This window comes from Protomyctophum bolini (genome assembly GCF_963924005.1).
Source record: "Protomyctophum bolini genome assembly, chromosome: 18".
Classification (NCBI taxonomy): domain Eukaryota; kingdom Metazoa; phylum Chordata; class Actinopteri; order Myctophiformes; family Myctophidae; genus Protomyctophum; species Protomyctophum bolini.
The window spans coordinates 13,983,974-14,003,375 of record NC_137879.1 but is presented as its reverse complement, the minus strand read 5'-3'; the positions used below and the strand labels follow the sequence as shown (position 1 = coordinate 14,003,375).

Here is a 19,402-nt window from a genome sequence, read left to right as displayed (position 1 = left end):
ATATCCCTTTAATAGTAAAACAATTTTAACGAGAGCAAAACCATATTTAAAACATTATCTTTGAACCTGGATCATCATCAGTGATTACACTGAGAGTTGTTTTGGAGTTTATATTATTATTTTATATAGTTTATTGGTCTCCTACCTACTGTATCACACCAGCACATATTGGATTATTGGCTCATAAAATGTATACGACAAAAAATGTAAAGATTATTCAAGGCTTCATGGAGTGAATAATTACTGGGAAAAAGTATTCCCATTATTCCTTGGAAAACACGCACGCACGCACACACACAATGAGCGTGAAGCTGCCGGGAAGTGAAATATGACAGTACTTAATGTTTAAAAGCTAATAAGAAATGTGAACCCACAGATAAAACGCTGTCGATTAGTAAAAAGCCTATAAACGTGCCAGATTCGGTGAAGCATTACTATCACACACCAAACAGGTGTGGTGTGGGTGGGGGATCATGTGGAACCATACTAATGCCATGCTAGCTATTAAATCACACAGCAAAAGGTTATGCAACTACAACCTCTGCATAAATCATAATTAATGTACAGTGTACTCGGTTGCATTGCAACGCATTGTGAGTTTCTAGATTGTCTATTTTCTCTTATTTTATGTATGAAAGTATGAAGTAGGGCATTCATTCACGAAAAGAAAAATATTAAATCTGGAGAAATAATAAATAATAATAAATCTGATATACTGCGATGAAATGTAGCTACATGTTACTACATTCATATCTAAGTATAGATTGGCTATTTCCACCATATTCGGCCATTTCTTTGCATTTTTACATTATTTGTATCTGCCTTTTGCAACGTTTGACAGAAATGTAATTTGTCATGTTCAATCCCCCACCCCCCAAAAAAAGAGATTAAATTGTTAATCGCTGTATGACAAATTAAATGTCATGATTGTGAGAGCCTTACCACGTTTGTGCTATATTTCGTAGGATGTTCTATATAATTGACATTCAACCAATCCTTTCCCTTTCAAGCCAGGCTCTCCGTCCTGGGCTTGAAGTGAAAACATTTCTCCGCCTGCGCTTTTCTACAGCTGTGAAATTGCTGTTAAACCATCGCAGCAGCAGCTGCAGCAATGTTTACTAACTATGCTACTGTATGTCTGTCATAATTTAACCCATTTAGACCTGAGGAGTCGACGATTCTAAACAAATTCTAAACAATTTTCAAAAAAACCTATGTTTCTCTGTCAGTGGTGCTCAACCTTTTTCCCCAGAATTATCTGTATTTGGCTGGTGGACCCCCATCTGAAAATATGTTTCAGGGACCCCCCAGAAGCTAATATTTGATTTAAAAATCTTCACTGTGAAAGTATATATTCAAAGATTTGCGCCACGTTTTCACGATCTACAAGATCTACATAGCATTCAAGTTTTATTTATTCTCGAAATTACACAGTAATTAAACTCATTTTCAGTGTCGTCGAGTAATACAATATCATATAAAAAACATCACAATTGCATACATATGAATTATATAGGTTACAAATAGAAGCTAAGACAAATTTCAAAACGATCTAAAAAGTTATATTGTGGGGATCTGTATGCTCACCAAGGTTTTAAAACGACTCAGGGGTACCAATGTGGTCATTTCTTTTTCACTTCATTTGTATTGATGAAAAGACAGACAACACAAAATACGAAAAAAGGAGAAAAACAAAAACAAGGCTGCATTATTCATATTACAAGATACATTCATTGAAATCCTCATACATTATCGCTAGGCTGAAAGCAATGTGGTCAATTTTTATGAAGTTTGCAGGTCATTCCATATATTAGGGCCACAGAAGCTAAAAGCAGATCTACCAAGTTCAGAGTTAACTTTGGGTACCTTGAATTTGGGGAAATGACTTGATCTGGTGTGTTATACAAGAACAGGTGCCAATGCAGTTGTTGTCTCTCTGTCAGGGAGGACCATCCAACCTTGTTTTATAAGATACAATGGTGAGTACCATAGCTATCACCTGTAATAAATCGTATCGATGAGTGATACACGGAGTCTATGAGCTTGTAGATCTACTATTTTTCAATAGCTAAAGTATAACGTAATGTTTAAAACACCGAAAGGGGTTCCCTTGCTGAATGGGTCAATCTGAGCTGCGCTACTGAATCTGTCAGCAGGGGCATTCAGAACATGTATACATCGGGGGTTAATGGAATGAAAGCATAGGCGCCCCACAGGAAGAGGAGGGCTGTGGGCGGTCCAAACGGGCCAACATCCTTCTATTGGGCGACGCAGAAAGAAATAGATGCCTCATTGGCCACTGCAGTTGATTGGAGAGACGTGTATCGACGCGTCTTTTCCGGGACTTATCAATTCAATCCAAAGAAGCTTTAATTGGCATGAGAAAACAAAGATTGACATTGCCTCTGATTGGCCTATCGAATGTCTGCTCTGTGACGCACGCGGAAGCTTCTGTGAAGCACCAACGCGGAAGCTTGCCCTCACTTGGAGCACAGACGCCCCAGAGCCGAAGGGTAGTTTAGTTTCTATGTCTATGGGTGGCGCCCCCAGAGTCAAATTCAAGGAAACAAACGGCAGTTTTTTCCTTTTTTTTTTTTTACAATGGGTTCCCAGATTGGTCATAATTAGACTGACACATACACATACTGTACACATGCAGAGGAAGTGGGTGCTACACCTGTAATGCTGTAACCTCGCATCACCAGACTTTCCACCTCGGAGGAAAGCCTGGAATTCATTCCAAAAATAGCCGTGTGGGGACATTATCTCAGTGAATCCAGCAGGCATATTTGTATTTTCCAAAAAGCTCACTGCAGCTGTGATGTGGACATGTCTACTCCTAAATAATAAATAAGGTATAAGATAAGGTATAAGATCCAAAATAGCTGTTGCCTGTTGCCTAAACCCAACAAAACATCGTTTTGAGATGAGAAAGACTCCATCTTTCACGGTGTGTCACATCAAGTAGACACACTGCTGGATGAAACCGATTTAACACCCTCTAGGTTTACGGGTCCATTTAGTTCCATTGTATGCTGTGCAGAGTCAACATTTACAACTGAGCTTTTAGCAGAGACAAGGGAGCAGACGATGCCAAATGCCACCACCAGGGGTCACACCACATCCGTTGCATCAGCAGAGCATCTTGAACTCTCCACATGACTTTGCTTTAACCTTTCTCAGCGCTGCTATCCCCCCCACTCTCCCCCTGCCAGACAGAAACATAGAAGGACCTCCCCCTACCCCCAATCCCCAGGGGGTGTGTTTTGGGACCCCCACGCACACACACGCACACGCACACACACGCACGCACGCACACACACACACACACACACGCCCATAGGGGGATTGTTGGATTGGACCACCCCCCCGCCCCACACCACACCGCACGCACGCACACACACACACACACACACACACACACACACCACCGCCCAAAGGGGGTTGGTATTTGTATTGGACAGACTGACAGGGAATTAGAAAATGGTATAGCGCTGGCGTCTATTCATTGTCTCGGGGGAGGGGGGGTTTACTGTACCTCGGGACCCTCCCGTGTGGTTCCATGACATCAATAGCATTCCTGAGAAATGAGCAGCTTTTGTCTGGCATCCGCTGAATGGACGGCTGGACGCACACACACACACACACACACACACACACACACCTCTACCTGTGGTTACTGATATGGAGCGTTAATGCACAGGGCTCTAACACATTGCATGCATTATATACATTACATGTGTAAAGTGAACCTATAGACGTGATCGTTTCAGTGTCTGGGGGAGACAGAGCAGTCTCGGATTTACAGAAATCCTTTAAGTGAACGAGTCCCATTCATACTAAACCACTGCGTTGTCACACAAAGGATTTATGGGAATTTTAAAGTCCTGTGACTCAATGTCTGTTTCGGGGACCGCTAGAGGTCTATAATGGACCCTTATGGGTCTGTTGGAGTGTACAGATGGAACCAAATGGACCCTTACGGGTCTGTTGGAGTGTACGGATGGAACCAAATGGACCCTTATAGGTCTGCAACTCTGATGCCCCTTTTCCACCCGGGTTGAACCGGTTCTGTTCTTTTCCCCCCCGCCTACTTTTGAACTACCGTAAATGAATTGGTTTGTTTTGAACTGGAACCAAAACATACTTCTTGTTGCCCTGAAGTGGGAACCAACGTGGGCGTGTCACTATTCAGGTTGGAAGATGCAGGTGTGATATAAACCGTCATGAAAAATAAAGAACGGAACCATTTCTAGAACCAAAGCTCTTTTGGTGGAAAAGAGGCCTGAGAGTGTACAAATGGAACCAAATGGAGAATTTCGGGAGACATACAAGAAATGTTGAGAGGGAGACAGCATAGGAGACACAGACAATAGGACAGCTGAGAGGGAGACGGCACATGAGACACGGACAATAGGACAGCTGAGAGGGAGACAGCATAGGAGACACAGACAATAGGACAGCTGAGAGGGAGACAGCACAGGAGACACAGACAATAGGACAGCTGAGGAGGAGACAGCACAGGAGACACAGACAATAGGACAGCTGAGGAGGAGACAGCACAGGAGACACAGACAATAGGACAGCTGAGGAGGAGACAGCACAGGAGACACAGACAATAGGACAGCTGAGAGGGAGACAGCACATGAGACACAGACAATAGGACAGCTGAGAGGGAGACAGCACATGAGACACGGACAATAGGACAGCTGAGAGGGAGACAGCATAGGAGACAGACAATAGGACAGCTGAGAGGGAGACAGCATAGGAGACACAGACAATAGGACAGCTGAGAGGGAGACAGCATAGGAGACACAGACAATAGGACAGCTGAGGAGGAGACAGCACAGGAGACACGGACAATAGGACAGCTGAGAGGGAGACAGCACATGAGACACAGACAATAGGACAGCTGAGAGGGAGACAGCACAGGAGACACAGACAATAAGACAGCTGAGAGGGAGACAGCACATGAGACACAGACAATAGGACAGCTGAGAGGGAGACAGCATAGGAGACACAGACAATAAGACAGCTGAGAGGGAGACGGCATAGGAGACACAGACAATAGGACAGCTGAGAGGGAGACAGCATAGGAGACACAGACAATAAGACAGCTGAGAGGGAGACAGCACATGAGACACAGACAATAGGACAGCTGAGAGGGAGACAGCACATGAGACACAGACAATAGGACAGCTGAGAGGGAGACAGCACATGAGACACAGACAATAGGACAGCTGAGAGGGAGACAGCATAGGAGACACAGACAATAGGACAGCTGAGAGGGAGACAGCACAGGAGACACAGGGTAGGAAAGCAGAGAGGGAGACAGGCAGTGTACGAGAGACGGTAGGAAAGTCTGTGAGAACATAAGAAGCTTATTGAATGGAATGGAAGGACACAACCCCCCCCCCTCTCTCTCTCAGATATTATTTCATACCATCAAACTAAATGTAATTCACACACTCAAACTCATAGAAGCCAGTTTCATTCCCTGATTAGGTTGACCTCTCGACTCCTGTAACAGTCAGCTGTTGTGAAACTGGGGAGCTGCTAATGGCATCTGTCTTTATTAGAGCATACTGTACTTTGGGTTTGACCCATATATCCATACAGCCTGCGACTGTTTTGACGGCATCTGTATCGGGAATTATGCAACCAATGCATCCCAATTTTTTTACCACGTTGAGTTTGAATGTAGCTTTTCAAACTGACAACCAATCAATAACATTTCTCCCCCCTGGCAAAACATGGGTAATCGGCACTCTGCAAAAGCGTGATTGTGCAAAAGCGTGATTGGCAATCAGACCCAAAAATGTGCAATCAGTCGGGCTCTAGTCCTTTGTGTTCCAGACATCAACTTCCAACCACATGTCAAGAAGGTCGTTCAATCGGCATTCTACCACCTCAGAAATATTTCAAAAATCAAATCATTCCTGACCACCTCCGACCTGACAAAAGTAGTTCATGCCTTCATCTTCCCCGGTCTAGAATATTGTAACTCTCTCTACACCTGTCTCCATCCACTGTCTTCAATTAGTCACATCACACCTATCCTAGCATCCCTGCACTGGCTGCCAGTTGATTTTATAATCGATTTCAAAATCGAGGCAATTCAGAATATTATTCTCTCGCCTGATATCATTGAGGATGCGCTAGGACGTGTGGACACGTCATATGGACGGAACCTGTTAAAGCTCACTTTTATAGACTAGCTTTTAATCCCAATTTCATTGTAATGTAGTTTTGAAAGATGCTATATAAACATTTTATTATTATTACTATACTGGTGACATGCATTGTGGGAATTGTAGTGCTGCTACAATCTCAGGAAAGCCTGGCCTCACAGTGCACTTGGAAATGGAACACACACACACACACACACACACACACACACACACACACACACACACCTTAAGCCATCGTTAAGGTATATCCATCGGTGTGCATTACTAATTGAAAATATCCGTTTATTGCCATCTGTTGAAATGCAATTTGAAGTATTGCCAAAGCAGCATTTTGCATGCCAGAATTTGTGTCAATGGTTTACTTCACTAAACCACTTAACCGTTGGTAATTAATTTGATAAAACAAATAGCTGTGTAACTCTCTCTCCCTCTATCTCTCTCTCTCTCTCCCTCTCTCTCTCCCCCCAGCCTGTAAGTGTAACGGTCATGCCAACGTGTGCCAGGTGTTGACGGGCAAGTGTTTCTGCACCACCAAGGGCATCAAAGGAGACCAGTGTCAGCTGTGAGTGGACACAACACACCTGGACACACAATCAACACGCAATAGCCCACCACAACACACACACGCACGCACACACACACACACACACACACACACACACACACACACACACACACACACACACACACACACACACACACTTCATTGGGGTGCTACTGCAAGTACTAAGTAGGAGAAGTCTTTTTAATGGCTGCCCAGGAAGTAAAATGCAGAGGTTCTTTTCCATGTTCCCAGTTGAACTCCCTGACGGATGCTAACGTCAGTCACAGTGCAGGCTGGCTGTCACCTGGCTGCTGACAAGCTGGGGTTTGGAGCCCTCAGGAAGTGCCGGAGATTCTATTTTTAACCAAGTGGGGTCGACAAGGCGGACAGATCATTATGCAGTTGGAATTATATGCAATCTATACATACCGCACTTGAATACAATTAGAAGTAGAATGTTGGTTCCCTGGGTCTAGCAGTGGCAGATCAGAACCAACCATATGCGACCAACGGTTGCAGCCACAAAACGTCTTCTCCAGGTTAAAGCAAAGACAAGCGTCTGTCACAACACACATCGTTTTTCTATATACGGTTTACGTTCTGCGCTCCGGTTGGAACCTTCAAAATAAGACTTTCACTGAAAAATGCTGGTCGTGGTGGTTAAGTGAGAATTACTAAATGAATACCTGGCAGTGAGTGTGTTAAGCAAAGAAATAAAAAATAAATAGACGGTTTCTCATCTTCCAAGTACGCCGGTAATAATTGGGAGTGGAATCCGTGATTGTCAGTCTGTACGCATGGCATCTGTCTACTGTACCCTTGGAGTGTGTCTGTGTGTGGGTGTCCTTGGTGCAGAAAGCCACCACCGTCGCCAGCTCCTGCACCGCACCGTGGAAACTTTAACATTATGTAATCTCAATAAAATGACGTCAGCCCTCCCCCCAAAAAGATGTTCCAATGTTGAAGTTGCAAGGTGAAAGAGATTCTTTGAAAGGCACTTTGTTCCAAAACCTTACAATTAATACATTAAAGTCAAACATCCAATGGCTGCACATCCCGTAGAATTCACCCTTTGTCAAGTCCTGCCCGTGGTTGTGCCCCTCTTCGCACCCATTGGTTGCCGTTTCGTGGTTGGACAAAAATCCTTTCTCTCCATCCACTACCATTGGAAATAACGTGTTTTTCAGTTGCTTCGTATTGATATTCTGTACGTTCAATTCTTATTTTAAACTTTGTGTCAGTAAAAAGGAACATCACAGGTGAAGCATGGTGACTGGGCATATCATGTTTGTCTTTAGTTTTTTCCAAAAAAATATTTATGCAAATTCAACATAAACAAGGCTGAACCAGGGCGGAACAAGGCAGAAAGAGCCTGCTGTTTAGTCAGTCAGGGACCAATCAGAAGTCTGACAAAGTGTGAATTGACATACATTCTTGCGTCAGCATGTCATGGCATGTACTGTACATCGCCGGGTGGAAACCTCATTTATCAAAGCTGTTGTTGTCCAAAAGCGGCAGATCTACACGCTACTGACGCAGTGGTGAGATCAAGTAGGGCGTTCATTTACCAAAAAAAAGAAAAGTTAGAATATGGAGACAAGAGGTTTCTCCCTGACGGCAAACTTTAGTAAACTAACATTTCATTGACCAGGAGTGTACTCGATCTGTATTTTGTCCGCTAATCTTTCCCCCACTACACTAAATCTCTCCAAATGCGTAATTGGGATGCTAGGGTTCAAGTTGTGAACCACTTAGACCAGTGTTTCTCAACCAGTGGTCCAACACCTTGAAGGGATTCCAGGTGGTCCCCAGCTAAATGGTGGAGTTGGAATTGTGGACAAAATCTTAAAAATATTCTGGGTCTAAGAGGCTACATCTCATCAAATGGTGGTCAGTGGCTCAAATGTGGTCCGAATAAATAATGGACCTTGATATGAAAATGGTTGAAAACCATTGTCTTTGACCATGTATCTTTCGTGGCTACCTTGTCTTTGGGCATCCCAAGTTGTCGAAACCCTCTGACAACCAGTCCGTGGGTATGTCCTAGGTTTTATCACCAACTTGCCAAGTTACATACCGTAGTCAACAGAAGTTGAAAAGGCATTCACTACACCTACTACATTGATGATGATAGTTATGCCCAGGTTCTGAAAGTTAAATGCTTAATGATTGTCACTTTAACAACGAGGCTAATTAGCCTGATCATCTGCGCTTTCCAAAGTACAGCGAATGGCGACATTATCATCATTATATGGCATCACAGCTGTGCAGATTGACAACTTTGCCTGATAAAGCGTGAACTGTATGCGTGTATGTGTGTGCGTGTGCCTGTGCGTGACTGCGTAGACGTGCATGAGTTGGGAGGGGCAGGTACGCGAACTGGGTAGAACAAATGTTTTAAATGGCACATTTTTCACCAAGCATAGATGGCTTAAGTGGTTAATCTCGCTGCAAAGGACAGAGTACAAATGCCACCATTGGTTTCTAAACACCTGCACAACACTAGCAAGCAATCACTCGCCTTTTTCTCTCCAGACTATCGGCATTGTCAGACAATGCATGCACGCACGCACGCACGCACGCACGCACGCACGCAGCTGTACATAATGCAACCACGGTGCGCTGTATCTTAATTTAATCTGCACCTTTCCGGTACGTGCGCACGCACCTGAACCCCAGGCAATCCCCATAGTCTATCTTAATTTGATCTACACTTGACTTAGACCTTTTCGGTGTGCTCTGGCACGCACGCACACACGCACAAGTGTACCTGCATACGTGCACACATGCACGCGCACACAATAGAGCCGACTGAACACTATATCGCTCACACGTGTACACACACATACAGGTGTAGCAGCAATGTGCCACGGTGCCCTGCGGTGAATCCTTGATGTGCACAACGTACTGTAGATGGTCACGTGCGCGCACTCCAATCTAACCCCGAGATCACACGGGGGTGGGGGGGGCCTGTTGGAAGGGGATGGTGGAGGATGCTTCGTTTATGAATCTGAATTTCTGCTGTTGCAGCATTGCAACACATCTGACATGCACACAGTTCATTATTATTATTCTAGACACTCCCTGGAAAACGCACAAAGCGTGCAAACTGAACACCTTTGTCTATTTTACCCACTTATATAGGTGTATACTGACTGAATTGGTGCTTTTTTTTAAATCTACAACCAATTCTCTCCCACAAAAGTAACAGCTCTATAAGAACATGTAGATCAGTGATTTTGGGGTGAATGTTTCCCCCAGAATAGGGATGCTGGTATTAAAGTGGCCAAATGGAAATTTAGACAACCTAAAGTGTAAAATAGTCCCTAGAAAGAAAAGTGAGTTTGGTATACTTTGCCCCGGAATAGGGACGTCGGGGTTCATGCGTTCAAGAAGTTCAAAAGCCATGTTATTAGTAGCCGTCCAACGTAGAGAGCCCCGTACTGTACGGCATGTGAGCCATAGATGTATTGCGTGGCCGCCTGCTGCCCTCATCACCTGTTTTCCAAAGGCAATCGTCTTCACCCTTCACATTCATTAGTGCAGCCATTACTTTCGCTTCCTTAATGAGGGTACTTGTGGTGATGATGGCGGCAGTGCCTGCGACCTTGTGCATGTGGTGAGAGTACCCTTGTGTTTTTTTTGTTCTAAGGTTACACAGCTCACTGTAATGTGGGCGCTGTGGCTTCCAGCAGGGTTGGTTAGTGATCGATTAAGCTCTCATGAACGGATTCCGAGCTGCGCTACTGAATCTGTCAGCAGGGAGCATTCAGAACCCCTCCGATCAACACATAGGAATATGGAGCACTGCAACACACGCCAGCTCCATATCTGTCTCAGTCATCGGTTGTATTCTGTCTGGCAGAGCGCCTATAATATGAACTGTCCCGGGACGGGAGCCGGACGGGGACGCTGCTGTTTGTTGTGACGCCGCTAGGCACTCCCTTCAGGCTGGGGGAGTGTCCAAGTGACACACTGAAGCCCTAACTGCTCCCGATGAGCTCCGCCATCGACGGGTGAATTAAATGTGAAGTCCATTGTTAAGCACTTTGAAAGGGTAGGAAAGACTAGAAAGGCGATATATATATATACTGTAGGCCTCTATATAATATGATATATATAATAATTTACAGACCTCAGGAAGGACACAGGGCGTCATGAGACAGATTAAAACACGATGACACGTGGGCAGAGGTCCGTCTGTGTGGCTGATTGCTAGCTCCAATATATGGCTGCTCCATATATTGGAGCAGAATTGGGTTTCCGATTACCAGTTTAAAACGGGTAATCTCAGTAATTAGATCCATGGTGGGAGGGGGAGGTGTTTCCTGTCCGTGGGCGGACCACGGCGCCAGTAAAGGGGAAATGACGACAGGTCTGACATAGCAGTGGTGGACAGTACTTTTAATTGAGTACTGTATTTAAGTACATTTTGTGACTTTTTGTTTATCTGTTTTGTGCAAGCTGATGACTTGTGCAAGCACCGGAAATAGCTGAGCTTGCAGGTCGGCTGTTTTCTGTGAACGCGCCACCACGGCCACTAAGTACCCTTTGGTGTTTAAATTAACCCCCACCAGCTAGCGTAGCACTGCTCTCTTGTGTAGCGTTCCATCTGCCACCGCTGATAGACCCATGTCATTCATCGGCCAGCATGGGATCCTGTTGGTTTTATTTGCAATTAATGTGAAAATGTCACCGCTTTGAAGGAAGTCTATTTTCTTTCTCTCGCTCTCCCGCTCACCCCGTTGCCCTCCTTTAACGGTTTTATCGGTTCTCTCTGTTCCCTGCTTTCCAATCTAACCTGGCGTTCAGCACAGTGTGCGGGGAGGCATTGTTAAAAACGCACTGATACAAATAAGTCATTTGGTTTGCTGCCCTTACCGATATTCCACTCTGTGCATCGGCTGATGTTGTGTAGTTCCACACACCCTGCACACGACAAGGATGAAAATAAGACGGCGATGTAGACATTACTGAACATTATGGGATGTAACTGTACTCTACATGTGTTATTATAAGCAATACATAGGCCTAGAAATCGCCCTAATCAACAAACCTGGAAGCACCAGTCAAATATCGACCCAGTGCAATGCATCACTTCATCTACATGTTTATGGTGTGATTCTAATGTTGGCTTTATAGAGCCCTGGGAAGTTCTCCCCCATTTCTATCTCTTTCTCCACTCGCGCACGTAATTATAGACCACCGACTGCACTTGGAAAGGTCAGCGCTAATGGCTTCAAAGGTACACGTTTATGGTTGAACTTTGAACGTCTTTGAACGCCAAGTTCCAGCTCCTGGTTCATCTGATCTGTTGAATCAGGTCGGTTTGTCCCGCTTTTGCTGCCATAGTCCATTAGGGGCATGTGAAAGGAAGAACTAGCTTGTTTTTTGATATTTTAGCTAGCTGTCTGTTGAAAATGGCATGTCTCCATGGAAATAATATGGGCAACAACACAGCTGGCTGACTGGCTATAGTCATGGACCAGTAAGGGTCCATTTGTACACTCTCAGAGTTACAGACTTTCTATGGTCTCTTTGTGTTTCTGGTAATAAATGTATTGCATGTGCGTGACAAAAAAATAATTTTGACAAAAATGTCCACCACAAGCCAACATGGCGATGACCCCTTGTGTAGAGGGAGGGGTCCCAGTGTAGACCCCTGGGGAACTCCAGTTATATTGACCCCTTGTGTAGAGGGAGGGGTCCCAGTGTAGACCCCTGGGGAACTCCAGTTATATTGATCTAATTAAAACAGCTCCAATAAGTCTGTACTAGTTTGTCCGGACAAGTATAGGCTTTCAACAGCTTTTCACTGAACAGTGAGAAATTGAACCTGTGAATAGTGGAGAAGAAGTGGTCAACTACAGTATGACTGTATGAGTATGTGAATATCTGCTGAATCAGTGACACACACACACATGGTGGAATGTGCAGACTCTGTATTTCTAGTCTTGGTACACATGCACATGGAGTGGGAGGCACTTTATAGGGAAAAGGTGGAAAGGGGAGTGTGTGTGTGCGTGCGTGTGTATACACGTGCGCGCATACGCTGACGATGGCGGATGACCCCTCCATAACTCCTGCACCATTAGTGGTATTAAAAACACTCAAGTGTCCATTCCATTCCCACCGATAGATGGGACGCTTGGCGAGGGAGAATGTGCTGCGTCGGCAGAACGCTGGTTCGGAGGTTGGAAGAGATGGACGATGGCCCTCTTTTTTTTTTTATATCTGCGATTCTCCAACCTTTATTTATTTTCAAAGCCCCCCCAGTTTGATATGCATTTTTAGGCCATGGATCCCATATTTGATACAACAGTTTAATCTAAAAAAATGAAACACTGTGTGAAGTGTTTTATTTTAAGAGCGTACAAATGGAACCCAGTGGACGCTCTCAGAGTTAGAGAGCCATAAGGGTCCATTTTGGACCCCGAGTGGTCCCTGAACCTGACGTTAAGAAAGTGTGGTTTATAACTTTGCAATAACGCTACAGCAGCTGTCCCTGAAATCTCACACAGGTCAACGCGGTCTTCAAATGTCCCCTTAACACAATGTCTAAAGTCTGCAATAGGGTCTGTACAGCACATGATGGATGTTTAACCATTTTGGCCTGACGTCGAAATAAAAAAAAACGTTCGCCCTGAAAGAATATACCGTATATTCAAAGATTTGTTGCTGCATTTTTACGATTTTTCAAAAATAGCAGACCTACAATCTCGTAGCGCACCACTCGGTGGCACGCTATGAGCTTGTTTTCAATAGCTAAAGTATAACATAATTAGTTAAAACACCAAAAGGGGTTCCCGCCCTGAATGGGTTAATCCCCTGAGCAAGATAGCAATTAGCTCAATGGTGAAACTTTCAGAACTTTCAGTTACACAGTGCAGCTTTAAATATCACAAATGCTAGCCCCTCCAATGCATGGGTTTTTAAGATTACGTCTTAAGTCTATGGACTCTAATGTTTGTTTAGGGCACTTAACGATGTGAATAGTTTGCCAGCCATGTCTATGGACTTGTTCAGGGCACTAAATGTCGACGTAAGACAGCATGTAGCCTGGAACTCACCTATGCTTTCTATGGCATAGGCAGCTGCTGGACATGAGACGAATTAATTAGAGTGAGAGAGAGGAGTGAGTGTGTGTGTGTGTGTGTGTGTGTGTGTGTGTGTGTGTGTGTGTGTGTGTGTGTGTGTGTGTGTGTGTGTGTGTGTGTGTGTGTGTGTGTGTGTGTGTGTGTGTGTGTGTGTGTGTGTGTGTGTGTGTGTGTGTGTGTGTGTGTGTGTGTGTACGGGTGTGCGTGTGTGCGTCAATTTAACAAAGGTGCAGACGATCAGAAATCAGCAGAGAGTGATGGACGTTTGCACTACTCTATGCCGAATTGAAGTGGACTCGGACCCAGACTTTATTTTTCTCCCTGGAAATAAAAACGTCTGAGTTTCCGAGGCTAGACAGCATGTGGCTGATATACATCTTGTGACTGATTCCGTTTTATACAATAACAGTTGGAGGATGATGATGGTGTCAGACTGTTAGCCACATCACTAAAGCACGAGGAAATTGACTTTTTAGACAGTACGTGGACATGACAAAAAAAAGCAAGCGCCCCTCACTTCCAACTGAACATTATGTACCTGCAGAACACCCATACTGAATCTGCCGGCCATGTTTGTGCTGGTCCCAGATAAGTAATAATAATAACACAGTATAAGGGAAAGCCCCACAGGGCCTGTGTGTTCCGCGTGGCTGGATGGGTGGATGGATGGGTGGCTGCATGCTCTCTTGCCACAGGCCCTGCGTCCGCCCATGCCTCTCCGAGCTGTTTACTTCCATCAAGACGTGGCACGTTTTCCCTTTGATCCACGCTCCTCTCCTCTCTGCACCGCAGCCCCTCGCGGTCATACCATACGTTACTTTTGTAAAGGAAGCTGCTCCTGTATTTTCTCCAAAGCTCTTGTACTTATTTATTTATTATTTCATCCATTGGAGCCCTATTTGATCATACTACAGCATCATACAAACTCATCAAGAGTTTCAGATATCCTCTAAATGCGGCATGAAATGACACATTTCAACTTGTCGATCTGCTATTTTAGCTACTGTATTATTTTACTTGAATCTTTTAAAGTAACAGTTTTGATCATATGAGGTTTCCACCCGACATATTTTTATATATATAAAAAAGATATATAAAATAATCACACGTTGATGTTCTCATGTCAGTAAAAAAATAACAAACATTAAAGTCCATAGACTTGGCTGGTGACGAGGAATTTATAATTAGGATCTAAACAAACATTTAAAGTCCTTAGGCTTTAAGGCTGGCCTAGTGGCCTATGATGTAATTTCGGAAAGCCATGCATTGGAGGGGCTAGAGCCTAGCGCCCCTAGAAAAAAGACTTACATTGCCTAAGGATCCTATATATCTCATAACTGTCATATCAAACACTGTGCTGTTTTTATGAAGCCACCCACCTGAGATTGTGCCCTCTTTGACACTCTGCGGGGTGACGTTGCGACAGCGTCCACATCCGTGCGATAAGCGAAGGAATAATGTGTTCTAATTAACTTTTCATAAAGCAACCCAATTATCTGCTCTCAGAGAGGCTTGATGATGGAGGCGCCCACAGGCAGCGGCAGGACACAAAATGCTAGTGCTATGCCAGCGTGGCTGATATGAAGGTTTCTCTATCACCGTGTCAGCTGTCACGTTTATGTACCGGTATATCTGTCTAGTCTCCCTGTACAGGATTACATTCATACTTCCTATGTGGATTTTACCGTCTGTGGTTTTGTGGGAAATATGTATTTAATTATTTTTGTTATCTTGTTGCATAAACTGTCTGTGGAACTTTGTTAGCTTGTAGCTACTTTCACTACTTTGTGAGCTTGTAGATCAGCTACTTTCACTACTTTTGCTTGCCAATCTTGTATAATGAAGTAGGGAATTATATGGCAAAGAAAAACAAGAAATCATGTCAACCATTTCATTGTCTGTCTGTCTGTCTGTCTGTCTGTGTCTCTCTCTCTCTGTTTGGGGTATGGACAGCTTCAATGCAACTGGGTGACCAGTGGCACTGTTGAGCTGAGCAGCCTAAAAGGGCTTATTGCTTGGTCCCGTCTTATCGCTATATTTAATATTTATAATTTAATTTAAATGATAATAGATTGAGATTGTGAACTCTCCATCTTGTCTTGTGTTGTCAGGTGTGACTCTGAGAACCGTTACCTTGGAAACCCCCTACGAGGAACCTGTTACTGTGAGTAACATGCACATAAGCACGCACACACATGCTCATGGTACTGTGAGTAATATGCACGCACACACATGAACCTGTTACTGTGAGCAGTGCTGATTTTGACAGCAAATTTAGATTTAGTCATGTCTTTTGACAAAAATGGCTTTTAGTATTAGTCATATTTTTGTCATCTGACATGTTTGATTTTATACTTGGTTGCATGCTGAAAATAGCAGATCTACAAGCTCACAACCTAAAAATGCTATATTCAGAGCGCAACACCCGATCGCAACCAAACACAAAATGCCATGTCTTTAAGTTCTACTGGATCTCTTCTCCACTAGTCCCTCCTAACATTCTAGTCTAGTTTTTATTTGTTGACGAAATTAACAATATATTTAGTCATAGTTTTAGTCATCATAGCTTAGTTTTTACTTTGTTTTCATTTTGTTTTCGTCAGTGAAAAAAGGTAAAAGTTTTAGTTGACCTAAAACTATGGGGGCGATCCTTAAAAATAATTGCTTCTAAATACCAACAGTTTTCTGAAAAACCTGTGTTTCTATGTCAGTGGTGCTCAACCCTTTTCACGTCAAGGACCCCCAGAATTATCTGTATTTGGCTGCAGACCCCAATCTGAAAATATGTAGTTCCAGGGACCCCCCTCTCTCTCTCTCTCTCTCTCTCTCTCTCTCTCTCTCTCTCTCTCTCTCTCTCTCAATTCAATTAGCTTTATTGGCATGAATGTAATAACTACAGTGTTGCCAAAGCATGAAATGCAGCAAAAATACAAAATAAAATATAACTGAAAACAAACAATTCACAATACAATATGCAAATACTGTCATACTGGTCAAAATGTACAGTATTATGTGTCCGTGGTGTGCGTGTGTCGAGATAGTTCGTGTCAAGATAATGGTCAAATTGTTTATTATTTTTTCTGTGTCCCTCATTTTGTGACATGCAGTCACATAGGCAGATGTGCTGCAGGTCCCTCTCCTAATACAATGAGTTGTTTGTCATTGTCATTTAATTCTTTAAAATTTGGGATCAACAACTTAATGTATTAAATTATTCGGTTCTTGTATTATTATATTTATTACATTTTAATAAAAAGTGTGTCTCAGTCTCTACCTCAGCTGTGGTGCACTTTGGATAAGTTTGGGGGGGGGGGGGGGGGGGATCCAGAGGATAGCTCTTAAAATGTAAGCAAATTCTAAAAAAGCCTAGCAGTGGCTAGAAATAAAAATGGAAAAGGATTTCTTAAAACGTATTTCCATTGTGGCCATTGAGTGAGAAACAACACATGGAAATACATAAATAATACTATAAAATAACATAATACAACACCGATACTAGCCTTCTAATCACACTTAGAATCAAAACCACTTAGAATCAATGTCTTTATTGCTGTGAACCTTCTGTTACTACGAGGACACAGACTGTTCTCCTGTCACCAGTAGGTTTTGTCCCCCTCTGAAAGCCACCGATGCCATGCCTCCCATCTCAATGAGCGTGAGACAAAAGACAATGTCATTATAACCTCCCGAATGGTCCGCGCAACCACGGACCATGTGCTCCGCCGCCATTACTGCGTGGTGTTATCATAGACTCTGAAAGAAGCCATCCAGTCCCAAGGACTTCCATTCATTTAACACAGGTACGCCATTGAGCCTGCCTCAAGGAGCCAATGAGTCGAGTGTAGCTCGAGCCGGTGCAGACTAATTTAGAGCTAATCTCCATTCTCCAAAGCTCAGAGTTTCCCCCCCTCCGGTGTACAATCAGTGCTGTCTAAAAGGCCAACATGCAGTCGAGAACCAAAGAAGTGTGCACGCTCTCTGGCGGATGAGGTTGTCATTCAGACATTTATCTGTTTAGCGTTTTAAGTGTCTGTCGCTGCCAACCTTTACTGTTGTCCTGGGAAGGGTGTAGTTCCCCAAAACAGTCGAGACCAGAGAGCGAGAGAGAGAGAGAGAGAGAGAGAGAGATACAAGCAATATGTCCAAAACGGTCACTTTTCCTGATTCCAATCTAAACATGGTAGATTGAGGTGTTTGATCAAAACGGTGATGTTAGTGTCTCGTAACTAAGTTGTCGCTAACTCGCGGTTACAATATCGACGCTTCAGGTGACTTGAGCTAAACGCAGCAAGATCTGGCAGTAAATGAGTTGAATACATCATCCATGACTCAACGTCATACAAGAGGACCATCTACTTGTGGGTTTAAAAAGAGATTACCAAAAAGGAAAGGCCATTATTTTTTTTACAGGGTGCGATATTTAGGGGCGAGACCTGAAAACGGGGACACAGATACCGAGGTTGAAGAATGGAAGGGGAGTTTAGGGGCCTGTGGGAGACCATAAACATGGCATAAACAGTAACGCGTTTCAAACCCACATGCACTACTTTTGATGCTTTAGTGTGACGCGACAGCGACTAATAGAAACAGCCATAAATCTATCACACCAACAACGATGCTGTTTGAACGTGTTCTGACTGTCATTTTTCAGACAACCTGCTGATCGACTACCAGTTCACCTTCAGCCTGGTCCAGGAAGACGACCACCACTACACAGCCATCAACTTCATGGCCTCGCCTGAACAGGTAACCAACTATGAACACACGGCTAGAAAATCCTTTTGGTACAACACATTAATGTGTGTTTTTCATTTTGTAATAATAATCAAAATCTACAAAGTAACAAGGAACTAAAGTTTTCAAATAATTGTAGTGGAGTAAAAGTACAATATTTTCCATGTAGTGGAGTAGAAGCAAAAGTATTGGAAAGTGCAAATACTCCAGTAAAGTAGCCTGGTTTCCAGCCCATAGACCCCACCCACTCCACTGAGCGTTTGGACAGTCTGGCAATCAGGCTACCAGTAAAGTACAAATTCCTCAAAATGGTACTTAAGTACAGTACTTGAGTAAATGTACTACCACCACTGGACTTCAGAGCCTCGTCCTCTGTGCTAAATGAAACTCACGGTTTGTTGGTCGTGTTGTGTCTTTTGCAGGCCAACAAGAACTTGGACATGTCCATCAATGCATCCAACAACTTCAACCTGAACATCACCTGGTCTGTGGGATCCACCGGTAACTCTTCTCATTTATACAAATATAATAAACAAGAATGACTCAGTCATAACTGCCAGGTGCAGAAAGCTCTTGCTTATGAACATGTACAGTAGAATCAGATTGTGTGCCGCAGCCTCTGCCTCAGGCTTCACGTTAACGTTGCGGGTATGGATTTTATGCCGTTCAGACCATGGGTTTCATGGGTAAGTCTCCCATTGGCTTAGAGTCAGCCTAGAGACGAGGCAGCCAATCATGAAGAAGTGTCCACTACGGTCGCTACTAGAGGTAGTAGCAAATGTAGTCCAGGCGCTTTTCAAGCACATCATGCCAACTAGCAAAAGTGAAAATGGCAG

General features: G+C 43.8%; 1 protein-coding gene across 1 annotated transcript in view; it reads left to right on the top strand.

Moving 5' to 3' along the window:
* atrnl1b (attractin-like 1b) overlaps positions 1-19,402 on the top strand; it is a 93,826-nt gene that overhangs the window by 34,963 nt on the left and 39,461 nt on the right. Inside the window, exons 20-23 of the mRNA XM_080789626.1 lie at positions 6,660-6,753; positions 15,944-15,996; positions 18,484-18,578; positions 18,989-19,067. Of these exons, the coding sequence (XP_080645752.1) occupies positions 6,660-6,753; positions 15,944-15,996; positions 18,484-18,578; positions 18,989-19,067 (321 nt within the window). The remainder of the gene's footprint in view (positions 1-6,659; positions 6,754-15,943; positions 15,997-18,483; positions 18,579-18,988; positions 19,068-19,402) is intronic.